At 40.3% G+C, this 14,838-nt stretch overlaps 1 protein-coding gene and 1 long non-coding RNA gene across 4 annotated transcripts in view; both read left to right on the top strand.

Annotated features, from left to right (window-relative positions):
* Positions 1 to 858: 858 nt before the first annotated feature.
* On the top strand, positions 859 to 5,231 carry sox4b (SRY-box transcription factor 4b). The gene has a single exon (XM_055042048.1). It carries the CDS (start codon positions 1,424 to 1,426, stop codon positions 2,675 to 2,677), a length of 1,254 nt encoding a protein of 417 aa, XP_054898023.1. The 5' UTR covers positions 859 to 1,423; the 3' UTR covers positions 2,678 to 5,231.
* A 6,618-nt stretch (positions 5,232 to 11,849) lies between these two features.
* The window catches only part of LOC129367588 (uncharacterized), a 111,062-nt gene continuing 108,073 nt past the window's right edge, over positions 11,850 to 14,838 (top strand). For 2 of the 3 annotated variants that reach the window (XR_008606723.1, XR_008606722.1), the window contains exons 1-3: positions 11,850 to 11,940; positions 12,469 to 12,558; positions 13,808 to 14,186. This is a non-coding gene — a long non-coding RNA (uncharacterized LOC129367588). Of the gene's footprint in view, positions 12,394 to 12,468; positions 12,559 to 13,807; positions 14,187 to 14,838 lie in introns of all 3 variants that reach the window. The other variant, XR_008606721.1, reaches the window with a different exon arrangement.

Raw genomic sequence — 14,838 nt, 5'->3', positions numbered from 1 at the left:
CCTCCTCTGCCCTTTTCTTTTTTCTGTCTGTCTGGTCTGGTATGGTGTGCTAGAAAGGGGCTGGTTATGTGACAAAAGACCGCCCAGTCCCGCCTCGTAAGGAGAGAGAGAGCGAAAGGGAGGGCCACAAACCCCCCAGGCACCGAGGTCTGCAGACTTCTTTAACACCAGCCCAACGATTCTGAAGAGACATTTGCCTGTTTGTGTGCCAATGAGCAAGAGACGCTCAGCTGAATTGTTTAGCAGCATGTGGATCACTTATGGGCACCTGCAGTTGACAATAACAGCTCTATTTAATAGTAAACAAACGGTGGTGGTAACAATAATACTGTAGGTGTAAAATGATGTTCACTATCAAGTGATACATATTTTACATCAGCCATTGCATTGGTTGCCTTTAGGCTCTTTGCGTTTATTCATTATATTACATGTCCTCTCCATTCACAATCATACTGAGACAAACAGAGCAGCAGTATTTCTTTAAATCTGTCTCGGGCTGTATGTTCAGCACAATTATAATTGACTTCCCATATAGCAAAACCTATATGTTAATGATAGACACATGGGCTGTCATAGGGTAGTGGAAAAGGGGGGTTCATAACATTAGCCCGTGTCTCTTTAAAAAAAAAAATCAAGTTTCTTGTTGTATTCTGGAATGAGGTCAGACACGAGGCTTCTCATTGCACGCGCTGATTATTATTAGAATCCTTTGCTCGCCAATCAGGTGCGAGAGGGGGCGTGGTCTGGCCCCAAGCAGCGTAGCGACAGCGTAACGGCCGTCTGATTGGTGGATTTTTATCGCCGTTGTATGAGAGAGGAATAAATGCAGGCAAGGGGGGCAGCAGTCTGAAGGGGTGCTTGAAACAGCGACTGTTAGTCTTTGCAGATGGGAGGCAGGGGAGTGTGAGTTGCTCTAGCTTCTATTTTTTTCCTTCTTCTTTCCCCTACCACAGCATGCACGGCTTTTGATTCTTGGAGTAGATGCAGAGAAAAAGCACTGACTTTTACACATTGAATACTTGGGGGCACTTTTGTAAGTGCCTGAGCGCATGGTGGGCACTCTGCTCCTGCAGCTGTGTAGATTGTGTTCAGTGATCACAGGGCTGTGTTGATTTTTTTTTAAATTTATTATTATTCCAACACCGATTACACGCTCCACAACAGAGACGAACTGTTTCAACACCAACAGCACCTGGAAATTAAACCTTTTTTTATGCATGTAGCCTTTTTAGGCAACTCTGGACTGTGTTTTCGAGTATCCTGCGCATCTCAGGAGTGAATAACTGCTTGCACTGTTTGCACTCAGCACAAACTGTCAGAGTGGGAAAAAAAGAGCTGAGTTTGCTTTAAAGTGAACCAGAGGAACCCAGGAGAGAGGGGGGAGAAAGAGCAAGCATCCCGCTCTTACTTTTAATCGGACAGCATGGTGCAGAAAATGAGCCACACAGAGAGCACCGCCGAGGCGCTGTCCTTTTTTACCGGGGACTCGGGCTCCGACTCCGGGGCAAGCATGGATCTGGACCCGGCCGCCTCGCCTCTCTCCCCGGCCGGCTCCGCAGCCTCCTCCACCGCCGGCGACAAGCTCGGGGAGAACCCGGCGTGGTGCAAAACTCCCAGCGGCCACATCAAGAGGCCCATGAACGCATTCATGGTGTGGTCGCAGATAGAGAGGAGAAAGATCATGGAGCAGTCCCCGGACATGCACAACGCAGAGATCTCCAAGCGGCTGGGGAAGCGCTGGAAGCTGCTGAGAGACAGCGACAAGATTCCCTTTATCAGAGAGGCAGAGCGGCTTCGACTTAAGCACATGGCGGACTATCCCGACTACAAGTACCGACCGAGGAAGAAGGTAAAGTCGAGCGCATCTAAGGCTGGCAGCAGCAGCGATAGAGGAGAAAAAGTTACCGGTAGCTCAAACAACACCAGCACTAAGACGACCTCATCTGCGAGGAAGAACGGATCAAAATCACCCAGCAGCAGCAACAACAAACCCCAAAAATCACTTTTCGGGAGCAGCAGTAGCACCAAAACTTCGCTGTTTGCATCTGAGCACCCGTCAGAGCACCACCACAACTCTCTTTACAAGTCCAAATCTGTCTCCTCGGCCGCCAAGCAGATACCCGATGCCAAGAAGCCCAAGAGAGTATACGTTTTCGGGAGCGGCGCGGCCAGCCTGAGCGTCAGTCCCACGTCCTCCGTGGTGGTGCCGGCGAGCCCTACGCTCAGCAGCTCGGCGGACTCCAGCGACCCGCTCAGCCTCTACGAGGACTCGGCCAGCGGCAGAGAGGAAGGCGCCGACTCCCCCAGCAGCAGCAGCAGCAGCAGCTTCGGCGGAGCTTCGGAGCGCCGCAGCGGCCACACGTACAGCAACACTCGGCGGGCTTCCTCGCCTACTCCCTCTGGGTCGCACTCCTCTGTCTCTTCCTCCTCGTCTTCCTCGGAGGACGAGGAGTTCGAGGACGACTTGCTGGACGTCAACCCGAGTCCGAGCTTCGACAGCATGTCGCTGGGGAGCTTCGGCTCCTCGGTCCTGGACAGGGACTGGGACTTGAACGGCGAGTCCGTCTGCGGGGGGTCCCACTTCGAGTTCCCCGACTACTGCACGCCCGAAGTCAGCGAGATGATATCGGGAGACTGGCTGGAGTCCACCATCTCCAACCTGGTGTTCACATACTGACTTGAGTGCTAAAACTCGCAGACGCCAACAGAAACAGAGGAGCTCCTGCTCACCAGTGGGTTTCACTACTGCAAACCCCGTCCCTGCAAATCCTTGGAAAGCTTAACTCTAAAGCGAATAACTTGCTTTTTTTCGGGACTTTTCTTCGGATGCCTGGACCGAGGGGAGTCGGAGAGGAGCCGTCCAAACAAGAAAAAAAAAAAAAAAAAAAAAAGGACAGACTGAGAGTTTCCTGACAGCTCAGTGTAGGACTGTTTTTAAACTGAGTAACTTAACTGTGATTGATTTGCACGTTATGCGGTCCGCCGTACACTTAATCAATGTCGTTAATGAATTTTTGAGAGAAAAAAGGGACATTTTCACAACTTTTTAACCAATCGCCAAGTGAACTTCTCCACTAAAGAAAAAACAAAACAAGCAAACAAAAAAGGTACAGACTAGGACTGCCGTGCGACAGTTTTTTTTTTTTTTACTGTATCACCAAGAGGCTTTTTTTAAATGAAACCGAGGTGGGTTGATGTTTTTTAAAAGTTATTTTCTCAAGAAACAAAAAAAAGCGTGTTTAGCATGATAGCCTACTTTGTTCCTATATCTTGTGCTGAGATTTTCTGTGCGACTGTTTGAGCAGTTTGTAATCTAGTATTAGGGTTATTTAAAAGGATCTAGGTGGCGCTCACTTCGGTTCTTCTTTTTTTACGGAGAAAAAAAAAGGACTTTGAAATAATCACCAGCTCACTTCAGGACACAAACACAACTTCAAGCCTGTGCTTAACTGTATTGCTACATTTTTTTCTCCCTCTATCAGGACCAAAATTCTATAATGTTATTTTCCAGACCATAGCTATAGAGAAATCATCATCGATTTCTATCTTGTTTTGTTTTGTACATGTATTCAGATGCCATTTTTATATGGGGATGCTGTATTTATATACTGGGCCAAGCATCTTTTGTTTTTGCTAGTTCTTTTATACATGATCCTGTCAGTATGTCTGTGTCTGTCACATTTCCTTCTCAGGCGAAGGGCTAGAGTTTTAAGAACACACAACCTTTTTAATTTCCTTTTTATATTTAAATGTACACACTTTTTTGGACACTTAAAAGAGAAGAAACAGTTTGATTATTTTCTCAGTGTATTTTTGTACAAATCTATATTGAACACGGGGGTATGTGTAGCCTAACTAATACAGCTGTATTGGATTTCCTTGTTTTTTTAATGCCCTCAACAGGCTGGTTTTTTTCATGCTGCCTTCAAGTGCTTATGGTAAGCTTGTTACTTCAGGCTCAGTTGCTTTAGTAGATTAGATCAAACGGTAGAGCTGTCTGTTTTGTATCCTTGCGGTGCCTATTGTTGGACTTATTCTTTCAAATTTAAAAATACACTTGACAGCAAAGGTGAGTTGGTAGAAATCAGGTAGGTAGGCCTTATTTGTCTTCTTTCACACACACACAGAAAAAATCCAGAAACACTATTTAAGTCCTCTTTGATGTCAAACCCTTAAACATCTGCAGCACAGACGTGAAGGTGATTAGGACATAATTGCGATTTTCCGACAGCACTTGAAAGCAGCACCAGTCTCAGCCCCCTTTTCCAACGTTTACAGTGCCAGACTGCAGGCTCATTTTTTAAAGACACAGGAGCACAAGTCTTTTTTTTAAGAGGCTCCTCCTGTGGGACCATGAGGTTTAAACAGCAGCACTATCCTAAAAAGCAGTCATTTGCTCTTTTTTTTTTTAATCATATTTTTTCGCGTCCAACGTCTTGAAGATTGTAGCTTTAAATTTGACTTTGTTTCTTGATGTTTTCACTCACTGATGTCACATCTTGCCATTCGGCCAGTGGATTGAGGCGGGCTGTCCATATCACAAGCAAACAAAGATGACAACATCAAGCATATTCAAATTTCTGACCTGAGTTGCGCAACACTTTCTTGTACTGCGTTTCTCATTGTATTTGAATATATAATCTTTTCTACTTGTCAGCTAACTACTAGCTAATAATTGTTTTAGTATCTTTATGGCATGGTGAATAGCATTTGTATTTCAGATTCAGGTTATTATTAGCTGTTGTGTTTTTTCAGAAAAAAGAACGGAGAAGAAAAAAAGAGGAAAAAAAAAACAATGAACTTGATCTTTGTATATTTGACTGTACCATAAAGCAAAAAGATTGTGTGTTTATGTACGTTGTTGCTATCGAGGACAGGCACTGTTTAGAACTGCTATCTTTTACACATCCTTACTTACATTTAAGGTGGTCAGTTCAGACTGTTGTTTTTGTTTTTTGTTTTTTTTTATAAATATATAAATATATGAAAGCATTTTTAAATATATTAACTTTATTTTTCATCCATCCTGTGCAATATGCTGTGTAGAATTATCATTTATTGTCTTTAATCATGCCATAAACAAAGAAGCCACCTCTTTTTTCTGATTAAAAAAGGGGTAGGTTGACTCATGCCAGCTAAATTTTGTCTATTCACTGCCTGTCAGATTGTTGATACAAACTTGTGTACAGAACTTTTTCAAGGAAGGAAATAAATATCAGCTGGAACTGAAACTCCTGAGCTCTTTTATTCCATTCAGTGTTTTTGGCAGTTGCAGCACAAAGTGGTGAAACTGCAAAGACAAACACACAAGAATCATCATTAGAAGTGCCAACATTTAGTTTGATGCATTTTCTTAGCATTATGATGTTGCTTTGCAAAAACCCAAGAAATGGAGAGTAAAATGTAAACATCTTTTCACTGTGCCAGAATTTTTTTTTTTTTCAGCAGTTCTATCTTTAATTTTGTTGGGTAAACAAAGGCAGCTGATAGTGAGCCTCAGCATGTGGATTAGGCTTAAGTGCTTTAAGCAGCCAATAAGAAATGATCTAGCAGTGATGGAAAACTGCTTTGAGAAAGCCACTTCAGTTTGTTTTTGGGATATGTTCCTGAACAAATGTCACGCATACAGACACTTTTAAAGGGAAGCAAACTGACTGGAGTGTGTAAAAGAAAAGTAATACAAAAAACAAGTTCAGTAGATACTTTAGATTTATGACAAGTAATGAAAGATTTTTGGGATAAGACTTCACAAAGACACCAATTTCACACAGAATCAATACATTTAAACTGCCTCCCACAGGCAGGTGTTTTTACCTTTGACAAACATCTGGATTAAATAAGTATTTAGAAAGCTGACTCAGATCTTAAGCAAAAGGGGGAAAAACAAACAAACCTAGATTTAACTCCACATGGCATACATTTGCACATATTTTATTGAAAGGATCTAAAAAGGGTTAAGCCTGTGTTATACATTTGGGGGCACACTGATCTGTGACCTGCATCGCCAATGCCGATGATTACATCACTGCACTACATGGACCAGCTAAGGATTTTACAAAAACTCTTAAATACTATCTGGTCCTTCAAAGCGTGTGGCACATTTTCTTGTGTGCGATATCAAAGACAGAAGTCTCTGCACATGCAAAATTGATTTGCAGCTCCAGGCGTTGCAAATTGTGAACGGAGTAGCTGGAAACTATGCTGCTCCTGTGTGAAAGCAGAAAATAGGCTGGCGTCACATGTTGTAAACAGAATACGTTTGTTGTTTCCTCCCCAGCACCACATGACTGCATTAACTGCTTAATATATTAGATTTTCTCATGGTGTGAAGTAGTGTGTAATCAAAAATTGCCAGATCGTTTGAAGAAGCATGCAACATTTAAATTATCAACAAACTGAAGGAAAATTGTGAGCCATTATTAAAAATGCCTGCTTAAACATAGTGGCTGAAAGACAAGAATCCACCTCCATAAATATACCATGCAGCAAATTAGATCAGTATTATTTTTAATTGACTCAGTAGAAGAAATTCTATTCGATGTCACTGCTACTTGCTGTGCTGGGGTCCAGACAATTCTGAATCCCTTCCCCCTCTCCCAGACAGGGCCTTACAAGGGGGGATAGGCAGCAGCAGTCCGCCAAGGGCCCTCCAGCATCGCTGACAAGCATTCCTGTCTGTCTGTTGGATGTGTGTTAGTGTGTGAACACGTATGAGCATTGCATGACATGCATGACACGGTATGTCTATCTACTCCTTTCTAACGGTGGGTTTTAAGAGCAAAGCATGTGGGCTGAGGAAAAATGTACTCCTATTATTTACTGCATAAAGATTCACAAATTACCCTTTTCCTGGTTGATTTTTTCGGACCTGCTAAAAATCTATATTTTTAAGAACTATAATGCAGAAAGTAAAAAAAAAAGCGCTGGAGATTTTGTAATAGAGGGAGCAGTTTGGATCAGCAGAAAAATGCATCAAGGCAACCTTTACTGACTTTTAAATATGCTTAAGCAGAGGACACTCTGTTGGTTGGAATGTGTAGAGAATGAAAATGGTGCCATATAAAGAATAGTAACAAAACACACACAATAAAGCATTTTTTTCTTTTGTATTTGACCTACATGTCTAATTTTAGAGTCAATTAAAGCTCATGTTCATGTTCCATTTCATTCTACTATATTTTTTCATTCAGAAACACATTGAGCAGCTTTTTTAATTTTATTCTTTAACTGTATCATAGATTATCGCTGGTATATGAATGAGTCATGCTTATATCTAAACTCCATTTAATATTAATCAGTTTTGTTCTATTGGCTTTTTGCACTTCATCTGTATACGAATAACTGACATAGCTTGTGATAAAAGATAATCAGTTTTTTTGGTATCGCTTAGCAAATTTCTGAGCAAATTCAGCTCCTCTCTGCTTGTTGAGCTCTTTGATGTGTAGTCTCGGTAAGGCAACAGTAGGACGGACAGGAACAAGGTGGCTGTGTGAGTCAGAACTTCAGCAAAACCACAGCAGGGGAGAGGATCGGTGCACTGCTGGAGAAGGTTGAGAGAGGTATGACTGCATCCCATGTCAATATCTAGGAATTATTAGGTTAACATAGATGGTTGGAGGTGTTCTTATCCTTACTCTCTTATTCTCTGATTTACCCTGAACTCTAATGTGTTTGTAGTTGGACATTATGTATTATGTATCTGAGGTATTTATTACTTTATAAGGAGTCTTCATTTTGCTTTTTTTTTTGTCTGTAAAAATAAAAACTAGATGTAAATAAACATATTTACTTAGTGTCAGTCTCTGTGTGTGGAAAATCAATGCAGTTCTGCAAAGTAGGTGGAGAGGCCTGCTGTCACTAGTTTGCAAGTCTCCACCTGACTGGTTCTGTCTACATGGTTTTACAAGCTCACATTAACACAAACAAAAACATCACAAATACCAGGCAAGCTGATATGTGTCTGCTTTTTTAAGCCTATGAAGAGGCTGAAGTTCATAACCGAACACTTGTTTGTGAATAGCTGTTGATATCTATGCATATACAGGGTCTGTACTTGTGAAGTCTTTGTCTGCCTGTATTATTTCTTTCTGGCTGTTATGGAATTATAACAGCCAGTGTGAAAAAAACAAAACAAAAAACAAAGGTTTACAGCTGGGACATCAGAGACATAGCTGTAACTTCTTCCTGCTTTCGCGACATTTATTACCCTGCTGGTGTTGTTTTTGAAATGAAAAACAGCCACTACTGGTACACCGCTACATATTTGCATATGCATTTTGAAGCTATTATGGCTGACTTACTTTTATTTTCACTTTTACTTTCAACTTTGTAATTAGTCAATGTGTAGATGGTTTAAGTGCTACTGAAATGAGTTCAGTTGCGTGGTTTATTTCTTTGAAGAGGTCCTACAAAGAAATAAACCACATTCTGACCTTAAAGTGAACTCGTATGTAAACACAGATACAGACTCTTTGATGAGCATTCCTAGGTCAACACAGACTGAATGGTCTTGTTCAGTTCCTCTGCTATCATTGCCAAACTACAAACATAGGCTGACAAAACCAATGCAGAAAGTTGATGTTGTCTTTCACAACTCCACTTTCTGTTTGCTGATTGGCCAGGATGAAATGTATCTTGAGAAATTGAGCTCAATGGGACAAATCCCAGATGGAGCACTGAAGGGAGATGAGAAACTGGCAGAATTGCACAGAAAATCAGTGGCCAGACAAACAAATCATGAAAAGTCTACAAGGTGATGTTTGGTTTTATTTGGCCACATTACATTCTCCCATATGGTTCCAGTAAATCTTAACCAGGCCTGAACAAGTCGGTAAGTCTGCAGATGAAGGATTTCTGTAAAAGTTTAGCATTTCTCCAGGACCACACCTGATTGGATGAACAAAAGCAAGCACAACAAATGATTGGATGATTATGTAATTGTGGGCATATCTCAACGTCAAAGTCTGATTACAAGTCATACTACAACACTACACTTCTGGTCTATACCCAGTTGCCTTCACGCTGAATGATCATTTCGGATTAGTAATATCTACAATATATTACGTTTAGTGAAGAAAATAATAAACATCCAGATTGTCAGTCTTAAAATGTTAATTTTCTGTTCACACAGCCAACATGGCAGAAGAGGAAAGTTAACAATCTTTCAGTTGTCAGGAATGCTGTTTTCTGTTTTGTTACTGCACATAATATAAATGTTACAGTACATATCAATCAGGGCACATTTTCAGGATTTTATTTTTTGGTAAAATGTTACATTTCTTATTCGTTTTACACATACTTAGGCAATATTGAATTTATTTTTGATATTTATCATTTTATTGGTGTACTGACGACAAACAATTTGAATATGTAAAAGCATGCCTCATGTTTTTTTTTTTTTTTCAAAAACATCTACTTTTACTTCTTCATGGCATCAATTGTTGATAAGGGACACTGTAGTAGAAAACCTGAGCTACTGACATAGCACAAAAGTGGCTGCAGTAAGCCGGAGCAATGGCTTCACTACAAAAGCTCCTCAGCTTTTTTTTCTTTTTCCACTTTCCCAGAAACCTGCACCACAATCGTTACATGTTGCTTGAGAGTAAGAAATGAAATAAGGCCTAAACTCAGCCTTAAATTCGAATTATTTCTTCCAGTCAACAAGGTCAGCAATTGTGACAAAAACATGACTAGATCACCTGCAGGATGCTGGTACAATTGCATCCTTCTGGTGCTTTGTAACCTGTCTACATACTGTGGTAATGATCTATGAAAGTCGAATTGTTTCAAAAACATGACAGTGAATATTCAGTAAATTAGAGCATGTATTCTGACTTTTCTCATTTAATATGCAGAAAACAAACATTCACATTCAACCTTAATAACTTCAGATAAAAGTCAAACAATAATCTCCCCTCCATCCAGTCAATGTGTTTTTTTCCCCCCACTGAGATTAATTGAACACACCAGCTCCTTGCACTGCTCATGAGCGTGCTTCCATGGCAACATATGGCCATATGATCTCAAAGGGAAGGTGAAAACCAACATTTTAAAGTCAAATTAATAAACGTATCTCACAAACGTCTGAACCCATCCTCAAGTAAATTAACTGAACTTGAAATAAGTATATTTGTAAATTAACTTGATTTGATGTTAATAAAGTACTTACATACAGCACCTTTTAGTGAGGGGCTGAATCTCTCATAGATTTCATTTTATTGACCGAGACAAAAAAATCGTCCTTCACTATGAAGTGGAATTGAACACGGTCATTTAGAAAGTTTTGTCCACATTTAAATGATGACATCACACAGCTGCTTCAGACTTCTTGGGTGCAAATCCCTGATGCCATTCTCCTTTCCCACTACGAGCCAAATATGCTCTATCAGACTGAGATGTGGTGACTGTGGGAGCCATTGGAATTGGTTTTTCATTCTCATATTCGACAAATCAGTTTGAGATGGTTTGAGCTCTGTGATATTGTGCATTACCTTGCTGGAAGGAGGCATCTAGATCGGTACAATGTAATGAAGAGATAGAAATGGTTTGCAACAATACCCAGGTAGGCTGTGGTGCTGAAAACAATGCTTTGTTGGTATTAAGGGATGTAAAGTGTGCCAAGAAAATATTTCCGGTGCCATTATGCCACCAGCAACAGTCTGAGCCGTAGATACAAGGCTTTTGTGTTCTTGATGCCAGAATCTCACTCTGCCTGAATGTAGCAGCTTAAATTGGCATTCATCAGACCTGGCATTTTTTTTCCCCATCTGTTATTGTCCAATGTTGAGAACTGTAGCCTCAGTTTTTCATTCATGGCTGACAGGGCTGTATCCTGTGTATTGTTCTGTTGCTGTTGCCTATCTGCTGCCAATGATTTTTATCATCAGAGATGCATTTAGTTGTACTTGTGCTGAGTGGTCACTGAACTCCTGTTTGTCATCCACACATCTAACTGTATTGTCCATTTTTCTGATCTCTCACATGAGCAAGATATTTTACCAGCTTTACAAAATGTACAAAACAGTCTGTCAACAACCATGCAACCTTTAAAGTTAATCTAAATCTTCTCTACTTTTATTATCACTTTTTACTTCAACAAGCCTCCTTCATTTTGCGCAGTGGAGTTGGTATGTGATTGACTGATTTATTTATTTTTTCATTACTGGCAATTGGACAAATGTCCAGTTGTCCTTTCATCAATTTGGCAATTGGACTAATGTCGAATTAGTCCTATTGCCACGGATAAAGTGACCCGAGTTTATAAAAAAAAGAAAAAAGAAAAAAAAAAGAAAAAAGTCTTCACCACCTCCTGATACTAATAGTTTCTCACTTTTATTAATCTATTAATTTACCGGCCCGTTTATGTTATCAGGGGTATTATAGGTAATTACACATTTTTATTTTGATGCCACTTTATGCAGCACAGGGTAGCGGCAGCCTTTTGTCTTTGTCTTTGTTTCATTGCTGCTGTCCAGACACAATGGCGGTCTCCTGCTGGCGCAATCAGGGAAGTTCTTGTCAGCCAGCCCTCCTCGCCTTTCATTCTCAAACCTGGACAGAGGAGTCCAGGTAGACAAGTAGAAATGAGCAGCTTCATAGTTAACTTAGTGCGGCTTTTTCAGTCAAATGAAAGACCAGGAGCCAATCACACCAAATTTGTTTACGTGTAAGATAAAAATAACCACAGTCAAAATGCATCCACATTATTTTCTCAAACAATCTCGAGATTCCTCTGTCCGATATTGTTTGTGCGCATAGTTGTTTGACTTTGAGAGGGCGGGACTCTGTGGAGAGCGAAGTGAACTAGGCGCGGCCAAGCGGAGACCCATCCATCTATCACACGTGTAGACAAAGGGGGGACTCCACAACACAGAGCTTGATGTGCCCCTCTCAAACTTTTTCCACGAACGCACGGGAACGCGCGCACAGCGAACAGCTCAGGTGAGTTGCCTCCGAACCGGGATGCTGCAATCGCTTCGCCCGTCTCTGGAGTGGCTTGGTTTGAGTGTGTTTCCAGTGAAAAGTTGCGGCTGTACTTAGTGCGTCAGCGCTCAAAACTTGAGCACAAAGAAGGAGGGAGAGGACGAGAGACATAGAGAAATCAAGGCGAGAGAGAGAGAGAGCGCGAGAGGAGCGGTCCCCTTTTCCTTTGTCTTTGAGGAGAGAACTTAAGGGGATGCTCAAAGACGCATCTTCATAACGTTCACTTACAGCAAACTTGTTCTGCTTCACAAAGTGTTATGTCTGGGATTTTAATGGATGTGAGATGGAGTAAGTGCTGGTGCCGTGTTTTTGTCTCCTGGGGATGTTGCGACACGCAAAACAAAGCCTGTCAGAAGTTTGCCAGGGATGGACGCTTTACGCACGCACGCAGGAAAAAGAAAAAGTGAATGGGTTAGTTCATGTAAATAGTTGAATGCAGACTCGTGTACAGAGATATAATTCTTTTTCTTTTCTTTTTTTTTCCAGAAGTTGCGTTCTTGTTTTTGAGAAGTTGGCGCTGCAGTGAGGAAATTCTCCACAATGCAATCAGGTGTAAAGTCTGCACGAAACAAGCCAGTGAGTCACAATAAAACTTTTCTAATGTTATATTTGAAGGGCAAGAACGATGTTGCCAGACGAAAACAACTCTCCACCGCAGCAACTCTTTAAGAAAGTTGTTGCGCTGCGTTGAAAACAGATCAACAGGTATAAGTTGCTGCAGCGCGTCTTTGTTACTGTAAAGGTTCCTTTGTTCTCAGCCTCATACAAAGAAGAGCGACTGAAAAGAGCGCAAATCCATTTGGAAATGTCCCGTTTGATTTCCTTAACTTCATTTTATAGGACTTTTTAAAATATTGATATTTCAGTTTAGATCATTTAAGAATAAACAAATGACTTTGCTTAAAAATGATACTCACCAACTGGAGGTTTACTTATAAGGACCAAAACACAGCAGCATTTAATGAGGCTCTGGACATACAAAATAACACAACAAACAAACAAACAAACAAACAAGCAAAAGGAAACCCAGTATTTAAATATAGCTGGTCCAAACAATTTGAAGTGTTGTACTTTTAAACTGCAGACATTAACTATTAATGAGTAATGAAGAATAAAAACTGATTTAAACAGATGACTTCAAATAAGTTTGACCCAACTTAGTGAAGTTCTTTGTCCTGCTTTATTAATGTGATTAACAAAAAATTCTTTGTTAACTTTAATGAATCATTTTTTTCTGTTTTGATAGCATGTGAAGCAATTCTTTGCTGTTGAGAAATGAATAGTGTAACTTTAAAGCTAGGGATTACCTTCCTATAAAATTACAATATTCTCAGAAGATATATACTATATGTCACATTACTGTAAATTTAAAATGTATTCTTGAAAATAACTCTTAAGATAAACAACTTTGAATTTCAGTGTTTATATCTAAATGAGGTAAAAAGAGCCAGCACTCCATACTGAAATTAAATAGGCTACTGTTGGTTTTGTTTGTCAGTCTCATTGTTTTTCCATGAGCTGGCAAACAATTTAAAAACTGGAATTTAAAATAGAAACACAACAAGAAACACAGTACATTTGAAAGTTACTGTTTAATTTACAGCAAAACCATCTCAGTCTTTTATGGGACTGATGTCTCACCAGTTTAACATTTAATTTTGTGTAAAAAAAAAAAAAAAAAGAAACTGTAATAGTTTAATAGTTATTAGATGATTCTTTCCAGTTGGTTATTCTTTAACAAAGATACTTTACATTCTACAGAGCAAAACTTTGATTTAGCTGCCACATAGGCTTAATCTGTTTCTTGATTTCTCTTTGCCTTTAGGTGGAATTTTAACAGATTATCTAGCAAGGCATCTCCTGTGGAAGGTCAAGAAAATGGCAAAAACAATATGCTGAAAGAACATGAAGATGGCACAGGATCACTTATCAGACAAAGCTTTAAGACGGAGAGGAGGATTTAGAGACCGTGCAGGTTCCTTTTGGGGAGAAGGTAAAGACTTATCTCATGTTGGATTTAAACTTTTGCAACAGCGGTGCCTGTTGGATTGCGTTTTAGGGCACACGTGAAAATCCCAAACTCATGGAGACACTTTAAGGATTATCCGAATTCATGGTAAATCTCTCCACAAGATACATCTTGAGCCAGAGTTTCTGGGACAGCAGGATATTGCACTTCTGATCCTCCTCGGCCCTCGGCACGGGTAGGTGATATTACTTTTGAGTGGGTTCTGGCAGTTGTCCAGTTGCTTGTTTCCTCTCTTGTGTCAACCAAACAAACACACAAAAGGTAGGTAATGAAAAGTAGCATTGTATTTGCACTCCCGAGGATAAAAAAAAATTACCACTGAGATATTGTTCAAGAAGGAGGCCGTGGTAAAGAAATTGTCATCTCACACATCGTAATTTACAGATTACAAATGTACCATTAGCTTGTAAACAGCTTGTCCGACATAATTATTTTATCTAGAAACAAGAACAACTGAATTAACTAAGGCAAACTGCCAAAACAAACCGAGGACTTGTTTTATGGTCTTTTTAAGATTTTGTTTGGCTCTGCAGTGGTGGTCTTTATTTGATAGTTAATTGACAGGAATGTGGATAATGAGAAAAGGGGAACACAACCGATGCAGCAAAGGTCATTAGGCTGGGAATCGAACCTGGGACAGCCGCGTTGAGGACTAAGGCCTCCACATGTGGGTTGTGCTTAACCCACCACAGAACCCTTTTTTAATTATTTTCATTGAACTGCCAGACTATAAGGAAGGCATGGAGCAGAATTTGGTTCTGATAGAATGACAACGTTCAGCAAAAAGTTTTTATGGTATTACCGTATTGACATAAATTTGAATCCAG

Source organism: Poeciliopsis prolifica, unplaced genomic scaffold (assembly GCF_027474105.1).
Source record: "Poeciliopsis prolifica strain line A6 unplaced genomic scaffold, Auburn_PproV2 SCAFFOLD017, whole genome shotgun sequence".
Taxonomy (NCBI): Eukaryota; Metazoa; Chordata; class Actinopteri; order Cyprinodontiformes; family Poeciliidae; genus Poeciliopsis; species Poeciliopsis prolifica.
The sequence above is the reverse complement of the archived record's forward strand: the minus strand, read 5'-3'. Positions and strand labels throughout refer to the sequence as shown.

What these genes read in the sequence shown, in the direction of transcription:
- sox4b (XM_055042048.1), top strand. Translation starts at nt 1,424, where the DNA reads ATGGTGCAGAAAATGAGCCACACAGAGAGCACCGCCGAGGCGCTGTCC.